The following is a 10205-nucleotide window of genomic DNA, read 5'->3' as shown; positions in this document are numbered from 1 at the left end:
AATTTATAGCATATCACCTTTTCTTCTTCTCACAATTGAATTTTGATAGAAATTTTTAATTTGATCTTTAGTTTTTCCAAAAGATTTTAGCGCTAAAAATAAAGAGTCCCAATTTTTTCCATCTTTTGAAAATGTGTCAAAATAAATTTCTTTTTCTCTATCGGTCCATTTTGTTGCTGTTTTCCGTTGAGCGTTACTTTTTAATGGGTCCAAAAATTCGTCATCATAATTTTCCATTTGTTGGTGATTCAATGAATGAACCATAGCAGATTTACTATTATCACTTGTGTTTTTATTATTTCCTAAGCCCATATTATAATATGGGTTAGTGTTATTAATATCTAAAGGCATATAACTATTTCCTATAATATTTCCATTTTTATAATCCATTTCTGAATAGTTGCAAATAGGACCAGCTCCCTCATAGCTAATATTGCCTTTTCTTTCTACTTTATCATAATAATAATTTTCATCATAATTACCATTATATATATCTTTATTTTTATTTACATGAGCATTGTTATTTTTTTTGGCGTATTTCATCCGAATTTCATCTTTTAATTTTTGCGCATATTCACGATAATCTATTTCCTTATAATTTCCCTCTGTTTGAGAAGCATATTTATTATTCTTTTTGTGCTTAGTATTTTCTTCATTATAATATATATTTTCCGTCGTTTTTCCATTATTTGTTTTTTCATAAATATTTCCTAATTTATTATTACTTCTTATTGCATCATTTCCATTATAGCTTTTTACTCTGTTTAATAATTTTTTTTTCGACATATTATATTCGGATAATTCTTGTATTGGTCTTTTGTTTGTTCTATTATTTTTTCCTTTTTTTTCAGACACACTATTTGTTATATTAACTTTTGATGTACCATTTTTGCTTACTATTTTTTCTTTTTGTTGTGCTAAAATTTTTTTTTTTTTTAAAATTTTTTTTTTTATTCCTTTTTTTAATTTACAATCAAAATATAGTGAAGCGGACTTTTGGCTAGCTGCATAATTTTTATTCAAATTTTCACTATTTCGTTGGTTCATATTTTTTAAAAATTCAAAGCATTTGTATAAACTTTCTTCACATGCTTCAATTTGAGCATTTTTGCCACATAAATTTCTATTAACATTGGGATTTTGCTCGTTATTATTATAACCCAATTCGGTTCTTGAATCCTCCATATTATTTTCAATGGTATTTTGATGCCCATTTATATAGCTATGATTATTCCCTTTACCATATTGGTAATTTTTATTATAATGGTCTATATTATTGTGTGGATCTAAATTTTCTGCATATATATTTGTTTTCCCTCTTTCCACCTCTAGAGTTTCTTGACTGCTTTCATTTTTTAGTAAATGATTTTTTTCATTTTGAGGGTAATGCGAACAGGAATATTCGTTATTTGTGTTGTTTTTTTGAGGATAAGATGAAATTATGTTGTTTCTATTATTCATTTTTTTATTGTTTTCATGATAATTATTTGAAAAATTTAAACTTTGGTTTACAGTGTTACTTTTCTTAAAACTACATTGCCCATGGTCATTTTTGTCGATATTTATTTCATTATCATTATAATTCGGATTCATTTCGATAGTAGTGTATTTTTGAGGCGAAGTATTATTAAGAGACCCAACTGATATGGCATCTGATATTTTCTTAGCATTATGTGCATTATTATTTTTTTTTTTTTTATCATCTTTTTTTTTATCATCTTCGAGGTTATCATTATACTTTATTTCAACGATATCCGAATTAACTCCCTGATAAATATCTTCATCATTTTTAATTAAAAAACATAATTTCCTATTTGAACTTAAAATAAAGTTATAATTTTGTGGAACTATATATCCATCCGACATATTTTCAAGCAATATTCCTTTGCTTAAACTATTGTTATAATAATTATGCTTATTAATAGGGGCTTTATTTTGTAAATTTTTACCAGACATATTTTTATATGTTTTTTCAAAAAGTTTTTTAAAGAAAATTCTCATACTTATATAATTACAATTAACATAATTTGATTCTTCAAATTCAGTTTTCATATTATTATTTTCTAACTTTTTTAATAATTTATTCACAATTTCTTCTTTCAAATTTTTTTTACTTACATCATTAACTGATGCTAAGCATTTTTTAGGTCTTTTTATCTTACTTTCTGTTAATGTTAATAATATTTTTTTTAAATTAAAAAAATTTTTTGTTGTATAATAAAAATCAACACATTGTCTTGTATTTTTAAATTCTAAGTATTGACTTATCTTTTCAAAATTTTTAGGGTATGTAAAATATTTGTCTAAAAATATTCTAATCTCTTGTTTATTCCAAATGTTATTTTTTTCGTATAAAATATTTTCATTACTAAAATATTGCGACGGTTCATTAACATGCACGCTATTATGGCGGCTGTTCCCCTCTATCTTTTTATTTAATGTATTGTTCAAAGTATTTTCTATATATAATTTATCTTGATTTTCATGCTTACACATACTATTATCGGCACTATTTTGATCATCAGGTTTTATTTTCAATATATTATTAGTGTTGTTGTATATAACATTTCTTTCTAAAGAGAATATTGATAACATAATATTTTGCATACAATAATAATATGGATATATCGATGAAAAGTGAAAAAATCTATTTGTTTTTGTATCATTAAAAAATATGCAATGTTTTCTCCAATTTACACATGGACCCGTTAAATTAGCATATTTAATATTCATATATTCTTTTTTTTTTTCTTTTTTTTCTAATAAGTTATCATCATAATTACTATTCTTATCATTTGTTGTCAGGATATTATATGCTAAATTTTTATTATTATGTTTAAACCCACATGGTAAAGGAACGAACATGTTAGGATGATCATATGCTCGTACTGGTAAAATCCCCCATGCAAATATATTTTTTTTTTCTCTTTCTTTTTCATGTATATCAATATCTTCTTTCCATAATTTATATATTTCTTTATAAACTTTTGAATGTTCTTTTAATGTTTTTTCAAGTCGAGTTTTTCTATCTAAATAATAATCATAAAAGTGTAGAACACCAATAGGAATATATTTATTTCGAATCTCAAAATTAAAATCACGGTTTTCTATGTGACAAATATAATATTTTAATATTATTTCATCGGAACAATTATTATAACTTAGCATATGATTGTAAATCATTAAATATTCTGTTTCTATTACCTCTTTTTTTAATTGGTTGCCATTTTGTAAATTACTTTGTTCACTATTAAAATTATTACTGTAATTATTTTCAGTAAAATTACTACCAGTATCATTCCAATTTTTATTTATCATTCCAGTATGCATCAACATTTCATTGTCAAATACAAAAAATATATTTTTTTTCTTTTTTTCCCTTTCCTTCTTCTTACTATTATAGCTATCAGTTTGATTCGCTTTCTTAGATACAGATTTCCTCTTATTGTATAATTCATGTTTATTATTACTTACGTTTTTAATTTGATTTTTGGATATATTTTTTTTATTTAATGTATTATCATTATTCTGAGACAGTGTTTGACCATAATTTGATTCATTATTATTGTTATTCATTTCAGCTTCTTTTTCTTTTTTAATTTTATTATATTCAATTTTTTTCATCTTTTTCATTTCGTAATCTCTCATTCTGTCTTTTTTATTATAAATAATTTTCGTTTTTTTATTCCCTTTAATATAATATAATGCATATTTTTTATTTATATAATTTAATAAAAAAGATGGAGTAAAAGGCGATGATGGGATACTATATTTTGTTTTTTTTTTTATAATTTTTTCTAAATGGATCATTATATCTTCTACATCATAATTAGCGGGATCATATTCCAAAATATCAACATCGCAATAATTATATTTTTTTTTATCATGTGAATCTTTTTTATTTAAATAATTTAAATAGATATTATTAAAAAGATAACAATCATCCATTGCTATTATTGTATTGATATTATTTTTTTTTTTTTTTTTTTTTTTATATTTACTTCTATTAAAAATGTTTTTATATTTATATATACACGATCCTACTTGTATATTATACTTATCAAAATTGTTTTCATTTTCGTTTTTTATATTTTTTTTTTCTTGTTTTTTTTCTAATGAATGGTTATCATCAGTAGATATGCATCCATGCCCCTGTCTCTCTTCATAATAATCTTCATCATGGTCTTCGTCTTCTCCATTTTTTTTACCTTTTTCATTACATGTTTCCTCTTTTTTTATGCAATCTTTCATATTCGTTTTAGCTACATCATCACTACCATGTTTTTTACTATTGGAGGAAAAACTTATATTCCAATTCTTTTCATTTTGTTCGTTTTTTTTAACTCGCCCTTTATAGAACATATCCAAATCATTGAACGGGAAATTTAAAATAAGTTTTATTTTATGATTTTTTTTTAAATTTAATAATTTTTCAGGAATATACTCTCTTTTAACATATATGTAAATATAATTATTTTTTTCAAAACCATTGTGATCATTATGAGTGTTATAATATTCTTCCTCATTATTTTCACAATTTTTTTCATATATGAATTTTTTAGGGTTTGATAAATAGCACCCATCAGATATTGCATATTCATAAAACCTGTTTCTTTTTTGATTTTTAATATCATCATTTATATATAATTTATCTTTTTTTTTATCAATAACTTCACAATAAAATATTTTACTTATACTAGAAAAAAACGTTAATATATTTGATGTAATCGTTTTTGTATTAGTTTCACAGACGTTTTTATTTATTTCTTTTTTCATGGAAATCCAGTAAGCTCTATTTTTGTTATTGTCAACTACAAAGTTTGACGAATTGTAAAAGTTACTATCATTGAACGACGAAAAATTACGATTATTACTTTTGATATTTATTTTATTACTATTTATATTTTTGAACACTTCCTTTTCTACTTCACTTGAATTTGGAATGCATCCATCTACACCTAAGGGTGGGCTTGCATTTTGCTCAGATATATATTCTGTGACATTATTTGGATTGATATTTTCTCCAACTTTTCCATCTACGTGTATTCCTTCCATTTCATTATTTAATTTATCTTTTTCATTTGTTAATTTTCTCTTTTTTTTTTTATTCTTATCGTTATTAAAAAAAACTGAATGAAGTAGCTTTCTTTTTTTTTTTAATTTTTTTTTTTCCTTTTTATATATTATACTGTTATTGCTTTGATCAAACATTTGATCGCAACAATTTGTTTCTTTAAAATATTTATTTTTTGCTAAAGCGTTAAATAAATCCATAATTATTGAATTTTTAATTTTTAAATTATCAAATAAAAAATCATTATGATAGCATTTATTATTCATACATAAGTTATTATCATGAAATATTTGTAAAGGGGTAACTGAATTAACATAACTATGTGATGAATGTGAATGCGATGTTTTTTTTTTTTTTTTTTTCCTTTTTTCATATTTTGCATTTTTTTCTGTTTCATTCTCTATACATTCGTCATCTTCGAGTTGTTGCTCATCTTTATTGTATGTTTTCAATCCCTTTTTATTATTTACAATATTGGATCTTATCAAATCCCTTTCTATTTTTAATATGGCTATATCATCATTATTTTCTTCATTAGCAATTCTTATTTTTTTAGAAATTTTATTTGCTAACTTTTTAAATAATTGCATATTATTTCCAATTTCTACACTATTTAAATATTTACTAATATTAACTAAATCATTGTATTGGTCATCTAATTTATGTAATCTCGTTTTCATTCGTCGTTCTAGCTTTTTTAAAATCATTTTTTTTATAATTTTATTTTTCTTCGTCTTAGAGGAATGTGACTCTCCATATTCATTTTTTTGGGGGGGATGTGTTTCATTCATTTTATTCTGGAATTATGTATGAATATAAATGTATATCCCCCCATTCAATCGCTTATTTCTCAATTCAAACAAATATTTTAAGACAATACTATGAAATAACTGTTCATGGAGTCTTTCATTTACTCAAAAACATAAACAGATAAACGGAAACATATAAAGGTTTTAATATATATGACCAAACATATACATATATATAACTAAAAAATACAAATATATATATATATAATACATTTGTTATAAGAAGTTCCAATTGATGTAATTATAAATATGTTTATATTATTCTATTAATTAAAAAAACAATTATCATAAATGGGTAAGCAATAATAAATTAATCTACGAATTTATGAATTCAAATATATATGAAATATCCACAAAAATGTAGAAAAATCATCCTTTATGCATAATAACTTTATGAAGATATTATAAAAATTAGATATATTAAGTAAATTTTATATTATATATATAAAAAGAAATTGAGTAATTTGGGCCATTATATTCAATAATATTAACAAAATCGTATTTTCATTAATATATATGTATGTAAATATATCATACAAATTTATTTATATTTTTTTTATGATTTAAGCAGCTTACAAAATACGATGCTTTATTATATCATTGGATTTTTCTTTAAAAAAAAAAAAAAAAAGCATGATACAATTTTATATATGCGTTATTGAAAATGGTCTTTCCTTTTATATATTTTTCAAAGATTAATTGTTTTATATTTTTCAATTGTTTGGTTTGAAAGTTTTAATGATGTTTTTTTAGTATGATATACTACATTCCTTTTTTTCTTTTTTTAAAATTTATAAAATCTTTCAAAATTTTCTTTTTTGTTAGTCCCTCAAATTTATCAAAATGTTATTAAAGTTTTGTAGAATTGTAAACTCTCTACCTTTTCAATATTTTTTATATTTTTCGTAGTTTTACATAATTTTTCTTAATTTTGATTATTTTTCCCTCTAACTTATTTCTTTTCTTTTTTATATGAAAGTTGTCATTTTTATAAAAAATACAATGTGCATATAACCTTTACTGCAGTAAAGAGGCGTAACTATATATATAATAGTATAAGTTAAACATAATATCATCCCCCCAAAAAAACAAAATCGTTCCTTTAGTTTGACATTATCCCTTATCACATTATATATTTTAGCCAAATAGAAACATCAGAAAATCATATTTTTTCTAATAAAAAACATCAATTTTTTAAATCTATGCAATGCAAGTTCTCAAATTTTGTTATTAGTCATATCCTGTATTATATGAAAAGGCGCGAAAAAATATAATTAGCGATATTTATCACATCCAATCATAATATATCATACTTAAATGATGTATTCGGCGAATTATATATATGGTCTTTTCCGATTATTATAAATACTTTTTAAAATTATAACATCATTCATTTTTCGTAAAAATAGTGAAAAAAATTTCAATTATAATGTATACAAAAAAAAAAATTATCCTATAGGAAATACACCACAAAATACAACATATATATGTATGCATAAATATGTTCATATTCCTTTAGCTTGAGGATTATACATATTATTTATAAGCAAATTGTATTATGTAATTCAAATAAAAAAAAATACTTGTTATATGTATATGCATTATGTGTGTGTCTAGCATTTAAATAATTCCAAGATTTACTACTGTTACAATTTCCCTTTAAAACTTACAATCAAAAACAATAAAAAAAATAAAAAGATGGAATATAACAACGAAACTAACAATGTTGTTTTAAGAGTAACTTTTTAATACTACATATAAAGAACAAAATTTATACAACATTATATGTTATATGCATACGTTTTTACTGCTATTCAGCATAATAATATTTTTATTATATAGCAAATAACCAAAAAAAAATTTATTCACTTATTTTACTTCTTTGCCTTCTAAGCTAAAGCATTTTTTCTGTATTTTATTTTTTAGAATAATATGTAATCCTCTATATATGTTTTTTCTTATAAAAATTCGTAATATTTTTTTTTTTTATTTCAAAAAAAATTGGCGAATACTATAACGATATCTATATACAATTTTTTAATTTTATTTTAATTATATTCTAGTATATTATTGAAATACATGAATATTTCTTATAATGTTATATATAATTTTTTAAGGGTTTATTTACCATTTGTTTCAAAAAATGTGGTACACTATATTTAAAGTGCATGCTTATACATTTTTTGCGTGTCAATTTTCTATGTAATTTATATATATTTATATGCATTGGGCCATTTCGTGCAATATAATTATCCAAGAGATGTATAAACGCATTGCAATATTTATAATATATTACAATACATATACTAATGGAAAAAAACACCAGTATTTTTCATGCAACATAAAAGCATATTATAAATATATTTATTAAAAGCGTAACAAAATTTACATAGCAATTACTACATATCTTTTATGCTCTTTAAAAACATTTTTTATTATTTGATGCATTCTCTTTTCATTGATTTTGCATACTTTCATTTTTTTTTTTTTTTAATGAAAAAAATATAAACCATATTTTTATTTTTAAAAAAGTTACAAGAGTTAATTTTATAAATATTAAAGGACTGATATATTATTTAGCATTAAGCCAAGATACATATATAACTATGTAGTAGTAATGTAATATTATTGCAATTACATCGAGATATATATAGGATTTTTTTACATATAAATCAAAGAAAGTACAATATTATATATGTATTGAGTATAACATAAATAGTATACTACAAAATATCACAATGTTAACATTGGATATACACGTATATTATTTTATATGAATACATTTATGACATTGTTATATATAATAATATTATCCTAAATATTTATAGTAAACAAGTTATATACAATATACATTTTTAAAACTCGGTATCCATTTTTTTTGTCGTTTTATAACCAATTTAATAGCATATAATAAAATTTATATATGTAACAACCCATAAAAAAATATATTTATAAGCACATGCAAGCTTAGATTGAAAATCAATAAAAGTATGTATGAAACAATGATAAATGAACGAATAAAACATATTAAAACTTATAATTGTAGAAAGGAAATTACTTCATAAATTTCATTTATATAGATTTTATATGTTGTATTATTTGAATGTTCACATTAAAATTTAATATTATATATGTTAGATTAATACACATTTTTATATTTATTTTTTTGATTATACTTGCATAAACGCATTAAGACATTTTAAAAATTTTCATTGAATATATATCGAATAGACTTTTTAACAATTTTATATTATTTATATAAATTATTATACACTATATATGCATGAAATAAATACACACATAACTATATAAAATAAACAACCCTTATATATTATGTTTATTAAAATTGCGAACATAGAACTTATATAAAAGATAGTATTTTTGTATTAAATTTTGTATGCATATTATATAGTGTCTTAAAACATTTTTTTTATATCATGTATTATGTTTTTATCCTCCTATATGTGGCCATATATAGAAATATACTAGCCTTTTTTTTTTCTTTTTACATTAAAATTATAAGTATGCTATTTTTGTAATTTTGATACTTTTTTGAAAAACTAAAAGGAATTCATTTATAAATAGAAAAACTGTTTATTGTCTGTTACATATTAATACAGCGTGTAAAAAAAAAGGAATAAATCAAAATTGTTTAAAAAACATAATATATGGCATACATAATAATTAACGAAATAATTTCCCTTTATATTATACAATAATTTATCATGGCTTCCCCATATTAATTAATTTTTTTAAATATTATTAATTGTGCCAATTTTGCATATTATCTCTATTATTTCATAGTTGCATTTCGTTTCGAATAATTTTTCTGTGGTTTATTTTCGTATTTTTAAAAATAAGATGTGTTTTTTTTGTGAAAATAGGTAAATTATATTATTACTTGGTTTTCCTTGTAACATATTTGAAATTCACATACTGTTTTGTTATATACACGTAGATCATTAAATTACAAGGATATATATAAATATATACTTATATGGATATTTATGTTACTTATGTTTGTGTACCATGCTAAAACTTTGTTCCTAGAAAATGTGAATCAAAGAATAAATAATTTTGTTTATTTTTTATTACTAACATAAATATATATCCATACATAAGCACACGTGTATATATACATGCTATAGAATGCTGAATTAAATTTATTACGAAATAAACAGTTTCAATCTGTTATTTACTACACTTGATTACTAATTAGTTTGTTTTCGTGCAAAATATATGTATATATACATATGTAATTGTCTCAATTTTTTAATAAATTAAAATTTTTAATTAAGCTTTGAGTTAATTTTCCTTTTTAA

The 10205-nt window shown here is 21.6% G+C and overlaps 1 protein-coding gene across 1 annotated transcript; it reads right to left on the bottom strand.

Moving 5' to 3' along the window:
- Positions 1 to 3: 3 nt before the first annotated feature.
- PBANKA_0925300 (conserved Plasmodium protein, unknown function) lies at positions 4 to 5865 on the bottom strand (the record flags this gene model as incomplete). Its single annotated transcript, XM_034564848.1, has 1 exon — positions 4 to 5865. One exon carries the CDS (start codon positions 5863 to 5865, stop codon positions 4 to 6), a length of 5862 nt encoding a protein of 1953 aa, XP_034421603.1.
- Between the last annotated feature and the right edge of the window lie 4340 nt (positions 5866 to 10205).

The sequence above is a fragment of the Plasmodium berghei genome, assembly GCF_900002375.2.
Source record: "Plasmodium berghei ANKA genome assembly, chromosome: 9".
NCBI classification, from domain to species: Eukaryota; Apicomplexa; class Aconoidasida; order Haemosporida; family Plasmodiidae; genus Plasmodium; species Plasmodium berghei.
Note: the sequence above shows the minus strand (reverse complement) of the source record. Positions and strands in the feature narration are given on the sequence as shown.